Here is a 16245-nt window from a genome sequence, read left to right as displayed (position 1 = left end):
GGTTTATCACCCCAATAAAATCCAAACCCCACCTCATGAAGGGTTGTTCAACCTGGATTGGCTGCAAAGGTAAAGTTGTCAATCTCTCCTTGCCAGCAAGCAAGGCGCATTCGTTACACTTTCTAACCCATACATGCGCATCTCTAAATAATGTGGGCCAATAATAGCCACCCTTCATCACCTTAAGAGTTGTTGCTCTTGGTGAAAAATGGCCTCCAGCTGATCCCTCATGAAAATCAGCAGTCTGAAATACCTTATTTTAGCTCTATCCAAAAACACATTCTTTTAGCTCTGTCCAGAAGCTTAGGACACTCACCAGTTCGCAAAAAATGGGCCATTTCCTGCACCCAATCAGTAGTAGGAGCCTAAACCTTCACTTGCTCGTCATCTTGCAGTGTTAGAACAACTTCTTGTTCATGGTTTGGTGTGCTAGAAATGCCATCAGCAAGCTGTTCGCACAAACCTTTGCCTCTAACCAGCTTGGTAACCTAAATCTTGACGTCATATTCCATTACCTTGGTTACCCAGCCAGCTCTCTTTTCATTGAGATCCTTGCTCAACAAAAACTCTTTTACGCTCGGATGAGCAACCATTAGATTAACGCTATTGTTAGACAACATGTGTTTGAACTTCTTCAAACTCCTGATAACAACAAGTACATGTTTTTCTACAAAAGAGTACCTTAGCTCATAATCCTTCAATGCTTGACTGAAGAAAGCTAAAGGTTGTTCCGAGCCTTCATCGTTTTGTTGTACCAACATAGCTGAAACAGAATCAACATTACCATAAGCATATAATGTGAAATCCTTAGAAAAATCAGGATTCAGAAGTATAGAAGCAACAGCCAATGCTTCTTTATGAGCTCAAAACTTCTCTTGCCCTCCTTGGTCCAGCTATAAGAAATATTCTTCATCAACATAGCAGTTAGAGGATTCAACAAATCTGAAATATCAAGGATAAATCTCCTAACAAAATTAATCCTTCCAATGAAACTTTGCAGACCCTTCTTGTGTGTTGGTAAGGGAAGGGCCAAAATGACACTTATTCTCTCAAGATCAATAGTAATACCGTGTTTGGAGACCACGTAGCCAAGCAACCTACCTTCATGGATAGAAAACACACACTTTTTGGGATTAAGTGACACCCCAAATTCCCTGCACCTTTTAAAAATTAGCCTCAAATGACTTAGATGATCTTTTGCTTCCTTTGAAAAAACTGTGATATCATCTAAATAAACCAGTACTATTTTATACATCAAGCCTTGAAACCCCATATCCATGGCTCGCTGGAAAGTTGCCCCTGCATTGGATAACCCAAAAGGCATCTTCCTATAGGCCATGGTACCCCATTTAGTAGTAAAAGTTGTCTCATATTGGTCCTCTTCTTTGACTAAAATCTGTTTATAACTAGAAAAACCATCTAGTAGAGAAAACATTTTAGAACCTGAAACCACTTGCAGAATCTGCTCCATGGAAGGTGGAGGATAATGGTCTTTCAGTGAGGCTCTATTAAGGTCTCTAAAATCTATACAGAGCTTGATTTCACCATTTTTCTTTCTTATGGGAACTAAGTTTGAAACCCATGAAGTATGCTTGATGGGAAAAACTATAGCACTCTCAATCAGCTTGTCTAATTCCTTTTTCATCAGGGGCTCTAATTTGGGATTTAATGGTCTCTGTTTTGTCTTATTGGTTTGGAATTAGGCTCGAGTTCTATTGTGTGCTGTGCAAGCTTAGGGTCAAATCCCCTCAAATCAGAATATTGACAAACAAATATATCATTAAATTCTTGACAGAGGGATATAAAAGCTTCCTCTTTTCCTTTGATATGAAATTTGCCGAGTTTAAGAAATTTACCTTTTGAAATCTCAACCTCCTCATAGTCGTCCCGATCAATCTGAATGTTTGACCTTTCTTTCCTGACTTGGTTGTCAGAATTGAAGATGGATTCCAAGGTGACCAATCCCTTGGGCAGCTTATTACTTTTCAGCTATATGACCTGGTCTTCATATTGCTATTGGAATCTGTCTTGATTTCTACATGAAAACTCAACTTCTTCCCTTATAAAGTTTACAATCTGTTGGTCATTTTCAATAACTTGCCAAAAAACATTATTATCTTGGATAGAAGGTCTAACAACAACCTTCACATACTACTGCTTGTTGTCAATACTAATGTTATCCGGGATATCATATTGTGCTCCTATGGCAGCAAGTCTATTAGCATTCTTATTCCTATTTCTCGGAATAGATAACAAATTGAATGCACGGAATTCTTCTATCAACTCCCATACATGTTTATAGCATTTCAAAGCATCATTTTTTGTGACATGAAGGCCTCGTACCTGATTCACAATGAGTTCACTATCTCCAAAAACTTGGAGACATCTGATTTTCTTCTTCCTTGCCCATAATAGGCCATGAACCAACGATTCATACTCTATTGTATTGTTAGTACAGCAGAATGAAAACTTGAAAGAAGAGTAATATTTTTCCCCTTGAGGAGATATAAGCATGCAACCTCCTCCTAAACCTTTTGAACTCCTAGAACCATCAAAAAATAACTTCCAAACCTCGTTATCATGCTGGTCTGATTGCTGGACATCAACTTTCACCAAGTTGGGAAGCAAGGTATCAGGTTCATGCATCAAGTAAACCCCAAAACCAAGCTCCTTCAGCTGTTTGTTTACTAAATCTTGACTGTTTTCAGCTGCCCACTCATCCAATATCATGTTAGGAATACCATCAACTTGTGTATCCAACTCCTTTGCCATAGGATACTCCTCTTTGTCAAGAATAGACAAGTTAGCATTTATGGCAGGGGGTACATAAGGTTCTATATGGTCATTTGCTATAACCTCTGACTTAATAGTGACCTTAGTGCCATACCTGGTCCTGAAAAACATGTGGGACCAATCTGAAGATAAATATCCACCAATCTTAGCAGTAAAATCCCGTGACAAACATATAGCAAAGTAGGGAGGCAAGTCAATGACATAAACCTCTTGCGGAATGGCAAAACCTAGGCATGCATGTAATGTCAAACTTAGATTTTTTATGACACCAACTGTTTTAACAGCAATACCATCCAACTAGACTACTCCATGTTCGACAAGTTCATACTCAACTCCTAGCTTGTCAACTATTTGTTTGGCCATTACGGAGCTACTAGCTCCCGAGTCTATCATGCAATTGTGGACTAGGTGCTTACCAATGATTAGAGAAACATAAAAAGGAGGTGGCCTGACTTCCTTTCCCGGCTGTTCAATACTTGTTTTTGAAACATTGGTAAGCACCACTCTAGATTGTTCATTGGTGGGCTTATGTGGCAAACAGACATCTGACAATGCTGATTGTAGGAGACTCTTTTGACCAGGGATAGCCAATGAATCCCACATAGACAAAGTAACATTAGCCTTTTCATATGATCAATGATATTAAAGGCAGCCATGCTTACTTTGTTCTGAATTTTTTGAACAGCAACAACTTTTTCTTTTACAGGCGCTGGCTGCACTGAATCTTTTAGCTGTTCTGTACTTTCAGCAAATTGATTTGCTACTAAAACTAGGATATTTTGTCCATTAGATGAGCTAGCAGCCCCTTGGGGAGCGTTTGGAATGTGCTTCTGCTGAGAAACACCACTGTCTGCTTGTTGTCCATCATCTACAACTCTCCTTTTTGACCTCGTGTACGTCGCAACAGCATTATGTAATTGATTTGGTCCTTATGGGTTGTTCATTCCACAAAATTCTTCCCTCTGAAAGTTAAGAAGGGACATTTCTCCCTACATATCCAAGTGTAGGGATGCATTTCGTTTTGCTGTATCGTACACTGAAACTTGTTGAACAACAGATGCACTTTGTACCATAAGAGCTTGGTTGATAAGACCATTAGAACAGGGAGCCTAATCGTGAGGTAGATTGCACCAAAAAACACCATTCAGGTTCATGCAACAAATTGTTTTGCGTAGGAACCAATTCTTTCGAGGTACTTGCAACATTAGGATTATAAGGCTGAAATGGCCTTTGATTCATGAATGGTCTTTGGCCTTGAGGATTTTGCTAGTATTGAGGTCTGTTTGGCTGGAAAGAGGCCTGATAAGGGGCTGCATTAGGCCTATAATTTTGGTTTTGCTGCCTTTTTAGATTCACAATCTCGCTGCCAAATGTTTGCAGCAGTCCCTTAATCTCTTGCAAATCATTGGACTGTGCTGGAAAGTCGTTCTCTTGCCTAACAGACTGAAAACTTGGTGTTGGTAATGCTGGTGCAGCTGGGATAACAGCTAAAGGAGGTACTTGCATTGCTATCGGTGGCTGAATAGTAGGAAAAATTGGTAGAGCAGGTCTTGGGGCAATTATACCAGCCTATATAAGGTTGTTCTCATCTCTAATAGCTATGGCATAGGCCTCGGGTAAAGAAGTGTCTCCCATTGATTGCACCATCACCGAGATATCAATATTCAAAGCTCTTAAATAATACAAGAAAGCATGGTCAGCAGTAGGTCTTACCGTTTGTGGGATTCTATCCCAAGTCTTTTGAAACGGTGGCTGAAATCTGACATAACCTCATGAGGAGCTCTCTTTATTGTAGACAGCTCCTCCATTAGCAACAAATGGTTTGATTTGTCCTCAAAGAACTTGCACAGCTCCTCCCCTGAACGATCCCAAGTGTCAATGTAGTTAACTGCTAGGCTTCTGAACCACTGCAAAGCCTTCCCTTTGCGAGATGTTGCTAACAATCTGATTGCAACGTTCTCCTTTGTCACATGGTGGACAGCACACAGATTTACCACATCTTTTATATGCTATGCTAGAGTAGTCTGATCTTCACCATTAAAATACGGCAAACTTTTCAAGGCAGCAACGGGAATTGGATCATGCTGAGTTAAATTAAGTGGGCTGCCTTGGTTAAATGCCACGAAAGGTTGGTTTCTTGCAATAATCATTCACAATGGGATTCTTGGGGCATTATGAACTCTAACAGCAGGGGAAGTAGATTTGGCTCTCCTAGAATAAACAAGATTTTCCTTATGTCTCTCAGCTACTATCCCTCTTCTTTTAGGTGGGGATAACTACAAATATTCAAAAGCAAAGGAACTACTTCTGGTTTGTATTCTTCTCATATGCAAAATATACTGGTTTTACTAAACCAGAGCTCAGAGTCGCCAGGTATGCTGTAAAGATGCCTCTAAAGACTGAAAATTACTGTTGCACACACCAGAACAGCAGCTTAAAACTTCTGATAAAGACTGAAAATTACACTCACTCCCACCGGGCGTGCCAAAAACTGTTATCAATGAAGCCTGCACCCTTTACTACAGCTGTGAACTTCAACTGCCTATTGAAACATGGGAACACTTCAAGGTTGTGGGCAACCTAAAACTGAAGTGGACCTCCAGAATAAGCTGGTTCTTTTCAAAACCTTCACCTAAACTAACAATTTCTTTAGGGAAAAGAGTGAGGAGGACATATGAAACTAAAATCTAACCCTAAGGTGATGCACTAAAATAATATGTTGAAAAACTTAAAAGTAAGAAAGAGTGACACACAATATGATAGTAATATAACTCTCTTTCACAACCCAGAAAAAGATAACCTTTGCATCAGTAATTTATAAGGAGGCTAGATAACCACAGTCCTAGGAGGAAAGAAAAACTTTCACAATCCAAAACTGATAACTACTAACAAATAGCTTATAACCTGCAAATGATTATTCCCCTGCATAAAGGCACCAACATGAAAAGATACAGCTCCAAAGACAAGAAAACTCACAAGAATCTGCACTAAACAATAAGGACCCATAATAACAGAAGAAAATAGGAAGGAATGAACTAATTGTTACTGCAAAAGATATCACCAATCTGTACTATTCTAGAAAATGTGTTACAAAATCATTCATTTTCTGTAGAAAGAACTCAAAAAATTACAGTCTGCCAAAAATAATGAACAAGTAAGAACCCTTACAAAAGAAAAGGAAAGCAGTATATATGCTGCTTCCAATAGCTGCATCCCACAAAGCAAAAGCTAACCACTTGGTTGAATTCAACCCAAAAAAGCCCACTTTTAGAGTCAAAAACAAGTGTAAAACTGAAGAGACTTGAACAAAAAGTCAAGCCACCCCATGCTCTGCCATAAAACCTCCTAAATGCATCATAAATGACCTCAAAATATCCCTGACAAGCCTGCAAGCCTTCATAAATGCAAATATATCCCCTTTGACCTTATCAAATAAAAATGAAAAATAATCTCATAAAGTGATTTTAAAATCTATTACTTTAAATAGACATCTGTTTAATTCCCTTTTTATATTTAAAGTCAAGATTTAATAAAATAAAGATAATAACGTTATTTATTTAAAGTGATTAATAAATTAAATCACTTTAATAAGTAATTTCATTATTTTTATTTTATTAAATCAATAAATGTAATAAGAAAATAGATTTAATAAAGTGTTTTAATTATAAATCACTTTAAATAAATATTTTCCTTATTACATTTATTATATTTAATGACCTTTAAATACAAAAATGAAATGAAACAAATATTTATTTAAATAAATAGATTTAAAATACTTTAATAAATTAATCTTTCATTTTGTAAACCATGCCTAAATCTTTATTAGACATATTTATTTAGACATATTTATTAAGAGATTTTGCTAATATCACTTAATCAATATGAGTATTACAAAACGATTATTAAGTGATATTGACAAAATCACTTAATAAATATGTAAAGGGGAATAATCAAGAAACCATCCCTTTAGGCATTTCACAACAGATGAGAAAAGAGAAAAAAAAATTAAATGAAACAAGGAAAAGGCATTGATAAAAATATAGGGAAAGACAACCCTAAAGTCTTCATTTCATCCTTATTTCCTTGCTCTGATTGATTTAGAATCAATGGCTAGGATTACAAGATAGAAACCCTAATTAGGGTTTGTTACAACAAACTTCCTTAACCAATTAGAAAATTACATTCCAAGGGTGAAGACCAATAGGAAGCAAGGGTAGGTGCCTCGAAGTTTGTGTCATCCCCGATAAATTAGGTACATTGAACCTGGTCATGCTGAGGTGGACCAATCCGACTGGAGAAGTGATGACTGGGATGCCACCTTGTCTGACACTTGTAACTTGGTTGATGTCAATTTGATGATGCTGAGAAGCTAACTTTAATTAACTCTTCTGAAACTATCTGCTTCTTCAACGAACCCTTGCTTTGACCTCCTTTGTCTTTGATGTGCAGGATGGATGTTGTACCTTTCCTTGAACTGTCAGCATCGCCTTTCCTTGTCATCTTGTGGTTCCTTAGGGTGGCGAAGTGGAGGTTCAGGAGGTAGCTGGCAATTCCTTGAACACCTTGAGTCTTCCAACGCTTCAAAGCGCCTTGAGTCTTTCCTTTTGCCTGCGGAACGTCCTTGACGATGTTCGACTAGAAGTGGTCGTCCTTGATGATGTTCGGCCGGAAGAGGTCATCCATGATGATGTTGGACTGGTTTTCTCCATCTGCAAAATAAACCAAAAGGTGATTAAGTACACGACATATTCATTTCAACAAAGCATTTTCACCTTAAATCATCAACAAGAAGACTTTAAAATAAAGTTCGTTCGAAATCCTTCCCAGGGACAGGCCCTATAAGAATTTCGCCCTGGACCCTTTGGAAGTGTCAGGAGTGAAATTTGCATTCCTGGCCAATTTAGACCTCATTTCATCATTTCATAATCTTAGGCCTAGCCTTCAAACTTCTTCTCATCATAATCTCACAACTAGCCCTTTGCCTAGCTCAAACAGGGTTAAAAAAATAGGAATTTCAAAGGATTTCGCCCTGGACCCTTTGGAAGGGTCGGGAGCGAAATTTGCATTTTAGGACAAATTCCATCATATCTCTACTCCAAAAAGTCTTCCAAGGCAAGCATACGCTATCCTTCTCCTCACCAAAGGCTAGGAATCCACAACTTGACCTTCATCATGGGCAAACTAGATGATTTTGGGAATTTCGCTTTGGACTCTTTGGAAGGGTCAGGAGCGAAATTCAAGTTTTAGGTCTCAATTCTTCATTTCCTTCACTTCAATTCATCTTGCAGGGAAAAGTAACATCATTTCAACCTCAACCACGCCTTAGGACTCAAAGTCCTGACTTGACACAAGGAGGAAATAGGGGATTTGAAGAATTTCGCTCTGGACCCTTTGGAAGGGTCAGGAGCGAAATTAACATTTTTTGCTTGCTTATCCACACTCAATTTCATTTTCTTCACTTCAACTCATCTAGACTCCCTCATTTTGAATCCACTTCTCAACTTGACAACATTTTCTTGATCCTCACAAGGCCTAAAAAGGAAAATTCGCTCAAAAAACCTAGCCAGGGACAGGACCTATCCAGAATTTCGCTCTGGACCCTTTGGAAGGGTCAGGAGCGAAATTCAAGTTTTAGCTCAAAATTCACATTTTTTGATAGTCAAAATCTTTCCAAGGCAATCCAAAGAGCTTTACTCACCTAGGTCTAGGCCTAACTTCACTCAAATTTTGGAGAAAAAGATGGTTTTTAGGGTTTTCGCTCTGGACCCTTTGGAAGGGTCAGGGACGAAAATCTTGTTTTAGGCTTCTTCCTCCATCTTTTCAACTTGAATCAACTTCAAAAGACAAGAAAACACTTCTTCGCACACATCCAAGCTACAAAAACCCAAAGTTTGACTTGATTTGCAAGGAAAATAGGTGATTTTAGGAATTTCGCTCTGGATCCTTTGGAAGGGTTAGGAGCGAAATTCATGATTTGGCTCAATTCCTTCAAATTTGATAATCACTGGCAAGTCAAAGTCACACCTAAGGACACTCCCAATCCTATTTCACCTTGAACCACCCTAGACTTGGCATAAAATTGAGGGAAAAGAGAGGTTTGGAGAATTTCGCTCTGGACCCTTTGGAAGGGTTAGGAGCGAAAATCTCATTCTAGGCTTGATATTTCATTTTTTTATTGCTTTCCATCATCCCTCAAGGCAAGAACATGTCTATCCTTCTTCCAACATGCCTTGGACACTAAGAACTTGACCTAACAAGGAAGACAATGAGGTCCATGAAGATTCTCGCTATGGACCCTTTGGAAGCGTCAGGAGCGAAAATCAAGTTTCAGGCTTGATTCTTCATTTCTCCAACTCCAAACCGCCTCAAGAGGCAAAGACATGCTAACTCACTTCCACCCACGCCATAAAAAACCAAGGACTTGACCTCCAAAGAAAAATAGGTGTTTCTAGGAATTTCACTCTGGACCCTTTGGAAGGGTCAGGAGCGAAATTCATGTTTTTGCTCAATTCCTTCAAGTTCAATGATTTCTTAGCAACTTGAAGTCATTCCTAGGGACTTCTCCCATCTCAATTCACCTTAGTCTGCACTTGCCTTGGCATAAAATTGGAAAAAAAGGTGGTTTTTTTAGTGAAATTTTACCCTGGACCCTTTGGAAGGGTCAAGAGCGAATTTCCATTTCTAGGACAAAATCTCCACCTTTCATTGGTTTCAAACATTCCCAAGGGAAAAAAAACATGTCCATCTTCCTTCTAGCATGCTTTTGATACTAAAAATTTGATCAAACAAGGAAAGAAATGAGGTCTAGGTAGATTTTTGCTCTGGACCCTTTGGAAGGGTCAAGAGCGAAAATCTTGTTTTAGGCTTGATTGCTCATTTTTCCAACTCCAATTTCTTCTGGGAGGCAAACATAGACCATTCTCCTTGCATCTCCATCTTGGTCCTGACTTTGGCCAAAGGGAAAATGAGTGTTTTCAAGAATTTCGCTCTGGACCCTTTAGAAGGGTCAGGTGCGAAAATCTTGTTTTAGGCTAAAATCCTCCATTTCCTCCACCTCTAGTCATTTCCTTAAGCAAAAATATGTCTAACACTTCCACACATGCCTTAGAAACTAGGAAATTAGTCTTGACAAGTGAGAATTTGAGGTTTATAAGGATTTTCGCTCTGGACCCTTTGGAAGGGTCAGGAGCGAAAATCTTGATTTAGGCTAATTTCCATCATTTTGTAGTCTTAAACCTTCTCTCCAAGGCAAACATGTATCCAAGTCTCCTCAACTATGCCTCAAAAATCCAAAACTTGGCCATATGAAAGAGCAAAATAGAGGAAAAGGTGAATTTCGCTCTGGACCCTTTGGAAGGGTCAGAAGCGAAATTCCTATTTTTGTCAAAATCCTCCATTCTTCCACATTCTATCACCTCAAAAGGTAAAGACACATCATTCTCCTTCCAACTACGCCCAAGGAACTAGGTTGGTAGTCTAAGCAAGGACGCAAATGAGGCTTATGAAGAATTTCGCTCTGGACCCTTTGGAAGGGTCAGGACCGAAATTCCTATTTTAGGCCAAAATCCTTAACTTCATCTCTTTTAGTCACTCCCTAAGGCAAGAACATATCCGTCTACCCCCACTATGAAGGAACAAGACTTTCAGTGCAAACAAGGAAGAAAAAGGGGTCTTCTAAGAATTTCACTCTGGACCCTCTGGAAGGGTCAGGAGCGAAATTCTAATTTTAGCTCAATTCCTTCACTTCTGGTGATCATAAGAAACTCAAAGCCATGCCTAAGGACTTCTTTGATCTTGATCCACACTTGGCTAGACACAAAATTGAGAGGAAAAGATGGATTTTAGGAATTTCGCTCTAGACCCTTTGGAAGGGTCAGGAGCGAAATTCTCACTTTGAGCTAATCTTTCACTTACTTTCCCCTTTTCATGCCTTGGACACACTTTGTTAGGCTTCCTTCCATCATGATCATGCAAATTTACCCTTTAGGTTGACATATAGCTCCAGTTTTTGTAGAAAGTAGGGTTTTACATGAATTTCGCTCTGGACCCTTTGGAAGGGTCAGGAGCGAAATTCAAGTTTGAGCTCAAGTCTTGGCTTCATTTTCACCTTTCTTCATTTACACAAGGGTTTTTACCTTCATTCAAGCCTAGGAAAGGATTAGCTCAGAGCCTAGGTCAAGGTGGAGTGTCTTGTAGAGAAATTCGCTCTGGACCCTTTGGAAGGGTCAGGAGCGAAATTCCTCTTCTAGGCTTAATTCACCTCCTTTTCCACCTGACTTTGCCTTAGACTGGATCCTTGATTCATTTCCTTACATGTCCTAGCCAGTTTTCTTAACCACTCACTAAATTCCTCGAACTCAAACGAGACACAACCATCAAAACTAAGCCTAAGGAAGACCTTGAAAGAAACCCTAACTTGGAGCATCCACTGACTCACCCTGGCTAAAACAGAGCCTGCTATCTTAGTGACCCCCCTGGCAACACTCAACATGCAAAGGCTAATAGACAAAACCCTAAAAGACCAAGAAACAAACCCCCAAAAGCAAAAAAGTAGGGGTCCCCATTTGCAATGGGGCGATGTGTGAATACGTCACAACACCATGCTAAGGTTGCTGGCAGGGGTTCTGGAAGAAAAAGAGAAATCGGAGGGCATATGGTGGCGATTTCCTGTAGACTTCTGCCATATTCAGGGTGCCGCGTGACTCTCTCTTCACCTTTGCCGATTCTGGGCACATAATGGGGCTGCCGTGAGGGTTTGATTTCTACATATTCTTTGTCTGATAGCAAACTGGGCATGACTTGTTGGTTACTCTTGCTGCTGGGCGCGATTTTCTGAGTGTTGGGTGCCTCCATGAGGTTTTGTCTGGAGTTCGACCTACCAAACTCGAAAGGAAATCTAGCAGCCTTCCAGGCTGCCGTGGTAAGTATCGTGCTCTACACACACAACTCGATTTCCTCTATTCCATGGCTATTTTCACTAAATGCCATTTCCCAATATTTGCTTCTTCTCACCATGATTGCCAGGGAAATTTTCTGCATTTTTAGTAAGATTAGATTTAACTTCCATGGTAGTTCCTTCCTACTGCTTCATCCATCATCTGTAGCTTTTGGTAATCTTTTTGTGACAATAACTGTCATGTGAAAATCTTTGTATTTTCAGATTTACCCTTGAAAACAAAATCTGAAAAATATCACTGCTCTCTTTTCACCTTTGCATTATAATAAGATCATAAAAATATTGATTCAGACTGCTCCAAAGGACTGCCATAGCTGCTGTCTTGACTGTGCATTTGTACTAATCTGAAAGCTTTCTAGGCACAGCTGGGACTGTTTATGCATATTTGTGATGTATTTTTCTTGGAAAAAGACTATGGATGAATGGCATCGCTGTATGGCGCTTTCTCCTTGCATTATATTTTGAAACTATGGCAGGGCGTCTATTGTTACATGCTTACTGTTATAGTGACTGCTGCTACAGCACACTGTCATAATAATAATCATTTATATTCTTGACAACTATGTATACCTGCATTTGATTTGTGGCGGAGTATTATCACTATCCTATAGATGCCTTTCATTGTTCTTTGATTATGACCGTTACAATGCTGTTGTACATTATACCTTATGAAGATTTTCGAAAGCTCACCGTGCACATTTCATAGTGCTATAATCCTCCTTATGGCTGCTATACTGCAATAAGTGTGATGATTGTGTTGTTACATGCCTTTGTATTCTATAAACTCTTGAATTACTCACTATCATGGTGGCTGCTCCTTAAAATTTACACAGTCAAACCTGTCTCTTGTGAATAATATGACTGTTTGAAGCAAGATAGGCATTATCGTTACTTACCAGTCAGTGTACTAATGTTCATGACTCTGTACTTTCAATAAGCTCATTGTCAAGAATCTTTGCACTCTTGGTTGACTGTGACGTGAATAGATTCTGTATTTTTCTCTGTGAGATAGTCATCATGCTTTAATATGTGCTCTTTGCTGCCCTTGCTTGTAAATGCTGTTGTTGATCCACTAATGGTGCTCTTTATCTGAAAAAGTAACCATTCTCTCCTTCTGAGGGCTTTAGGATTTCGCTCTTCTAGATCTCTGTGTTCTTGAAAAGACAGTGAATACTCCCTATCTAGCTGATCCTTCCAAAGATTATCCTTCATGCACTGTAAAAATAGAAAACTTCTATCCATTGTGGCTTGTATTTACATTTTTTTATTGCAAACAAGATGAATAGACTGTTCTCCATGTTACTTGATCTTTGGGCCTAAGATATACTGACTTTGACCCCTACCCTAGGACAGGGTCTAATGAATCTGCATCAACATCTTTGATCCTTCATATTTTATCTTCAAAGAAAGCACGGTATTATCTAATGCATGATATCTTCTATATTTTACTTCAAACCTGCTTGAATGCATTAGCCTTTGTGTGCCTTCAATATGGACTTATACATGCTTTTTTTGAAAATACTCATCACTGCTTTTATTCAATGTAGTTGTATTGAACAGATACTACTGTTTTGCAGTAGTGTAAGAATCAATTCACTGTCATGAATGATGATTGTCGGATTGATACGATTATAGGCATGCTGGGCTCAACCCTTGTGGGAGCCCATTTCACCCCACATGCTGAAAATGAACATAATCATCTCTGTAGCTGCACATGAGGCAAATATGTTAGATAATATGCCTATGGGTGATGATTTTCTTGATTTCTTCTGATTTGATATTTCCCTTTTGAGGTTTTTCTGTGATGTTGATTATATGCATCTAATGTAATTAAGATTTACATATACATGCATGCATTAGTATACATGTTAGGAATGTAATCAGCCATTGCTTAGAACAAAATGTTCAAACTCATTGTATATTTAACTCTTTTGCAGATACCAGAAGACAGACACAGACAAGGACAAAGCAACAATACAAAGGCAATCATCAAGGTTACTCCAACCGTACCAGTCATTCAGGCAATGACTGGTTCCACTCTCAACATGCTCTCTTTTATTTTATACTCATGTATACATGCCTATGTATCTCTTTCTTGCACCAATTGTGTATAGCTAGTCTCACAGCTCTTTGTGTGAGACGCATGTGTTTGAAAATCAATAAATATACTTCCTTTTTAGATGAGATGTCTCTCTCTCTTGCTGCTATGAACTAGAAGCATTGAAATGTAATCTTTAGCTCACTCTTCCTTAGTGCAGTTGGAATGCAATATAGCAGAAGTAATATGTATTTTGTTCCATTTTTTAAAAACAAGCATAACTTAACCTATTTTTCAGCTAGAAGCGAAAAATAGGTAACAAGAATAATATCACAAGATAAATTAGTCTAATCTAGGGTTGTTTATACAATAGCTAATATTAAGTTTATGCTTATGACATCAGAATCTTCTTTAATATATTTTAAAAACTGAGCTAATAATCACATCTGATCATCAATTCTAACATCAAACTTCTCAGTAATTTTAGACAACTAGGCACCATATTACCAAGGTAAATGCACCTTACAACTGGCTCCAAAGAGTTCACAATAAATCAAGCGATAAAATTTGAAGGAAAACCAGTTAACATAAGAAACTAGAGTTTTCAATTACCATTTTCATGTAGGAAAGCAGAAAACATCCCAGCTTCTGCATGTGCCTGAGAGAGAACAACTTCTGGCATATCCATCTTCAATGGATTTCTCACAAACTTCTCCTTCATAACAACAGAACCTTGCACTGTAAAATAAAATACAAATATTGAAGTAACCTATCACAGAAATAAAAATATTCGCACACCATGTGGAAGCAATATCTACACACAGTCAAGAAAATAATTTCACTAATAAAGATAAATATTGGATCTAATGTCTTATCCATAAATTATAAGCCAACTAACCTTATGAAGGACTAATTAGTTTTAACTTTATGCATAGATTAAAACATTATATCAAACTACAAAAAATATCAAGTCCATTTGTGAAAAACTATTTCAATATGCTGTCACGGTGCCACATCCAATTGCCTAAACCTATTGACAATTGTGAATTAAAGAGCCACCAACAACAGATTAAGGTAACCTTCGGAATACTCTCATATTTATAAAGGATAAATATAAAGAATCAATTGGCAGTGTGGATGAGTTTGAAAATCACAATGTTATTTAATAACTCAAAGTTGTAGGAGAATTACATGAACATATTACAAATGATTAATGGATATCATCAAAATTCCTACTTTCCTAGAAGAAATTCAACCATCGTGTGTAAAAGCCAACAAGGTCCAGTCTACTGTAAGAATAAATGTTTACGAGCAATTATGCATAACATAGCTTATTAAATGGAACCCATTCATTGAGACTCTTATCATACTAAAAAGGAACTACACATGTCCATCTAATGTTCATCCTATATATATTTCAATACAAGCAATAGCACACTATTATTTTCAGGGATGAGAGTATGTATAAAACCTATTAGACACCTCCAATTTCATCTTACATTGAAAACTTAAAAGTGTGACTGTTCTTATATGAACCTTCCGTGTATTATACATGCAATATCTTTTTGGTATTATGTTATAACTTTTAATAGGCCTTGTTCATTTTATTATTGAGGACAACAGAAACTAAGTTCATTTTATTATTGAGGACAACAAAAACTAAGTCCTTGCATCTTAGTACTTGAATTTAAACAAAACCATCATCATTATAATTGTTAACATAGATAAGCCTCCCCTTGCTTCAGACTACACAAAGTGTTCTTTCCTTAATCAAGAAAACAAGAAAGAAGGAAATGTTCACAAATAACTAAAAATGCTCAATGGGACTTAAAAAATGTGCAACCAACAAATAGAGTTGTAAAAACAGAGCTTAAAGTATCTTCAACTTGGACAAATAAAAAGGCGTACAGATGTCATTTTAGATGAAACATTGGAAGACAACGTGTTCCTATGCCTCAACCTCTAAAAACAGAAAAAAATGTTTTTTTATCCTGCTGAGATCTATGGCAGCTTGTTTCAACCCATAGGCAATGTTAACATGCTCTAAGCTGACTGACTGAATTACACCATGCCACTAGTTTGCCTAAATAGACAAGACTGGAAAAAAATATAGAGTATATATCTTTTGCAGACAAAGTCAATCTAGAGATAAGCAGTTGGAAAAGACGATTCAAGTCTTTTGAGTGAATTAACTAAGTTGCCGGTTTGGGTTCCGGTTCAAGTTTGGGTTCAAAGAACTGGTTCACTGGTACGGCAAAATTTTGAACTGGGGTTTGGGTTCGTTAGTACAAAAACATATATATATACATATATATATACATATATATATATATATATATATATATATGCAGCCTATAAGCATGAACTAAGATTATAATGCAACATAAATCATATAAATAATAAAAACACCATAAACTTGTAATCACAGCATCAAGTTTGGGTTCAAAGAACTGGTTCA

General features: G+C 37.8%; 1 protein-coding gene across 6 annotated transcripts in view; it reads right to left on the bottom strand.

The window, feature by feature from the left end:
* LOC131060891 (cell cycle checkpoint protein RAD17) overlaps positions 1-16245 on the bottom strand; it is a 206462-nt gene that overhangs the window by 28568 nt on the left and 161649 nt on the right. For all 6 annotated transcript variants that reach the window (XM_059221313.1, XM_059221311.1, XM_057994325.2 and 3 more), the window contains one exon: positions 14400-14525. In XM_059221313.1, the coding sequence (XP_059077296.1) occupies positions 14400-14525 (126 nt within the window). The remainder of the gene's footprint in view (positions 1-14399; positions 14526-16245) is intronic.

Source organism: Cryptomeria japonica, chromosome 5, assembly GCF_030272615.1.
Source record: "Cryptomeria japonica chromosome 5, Sugi_1.0, whole genome shotgun sequence".
NCBI classification, from domain to species: Eukaryota; Viridiplantae; Streptophyta; class Pinopsida; order Cupressales; family Cupressaceae; genus Cryptomeria; species Cryptomeria japonica.
Note: the sequence above shows the minus strand (reverse complement) of the source record. Positions and strands in the feature narration are given on the sequence as shown.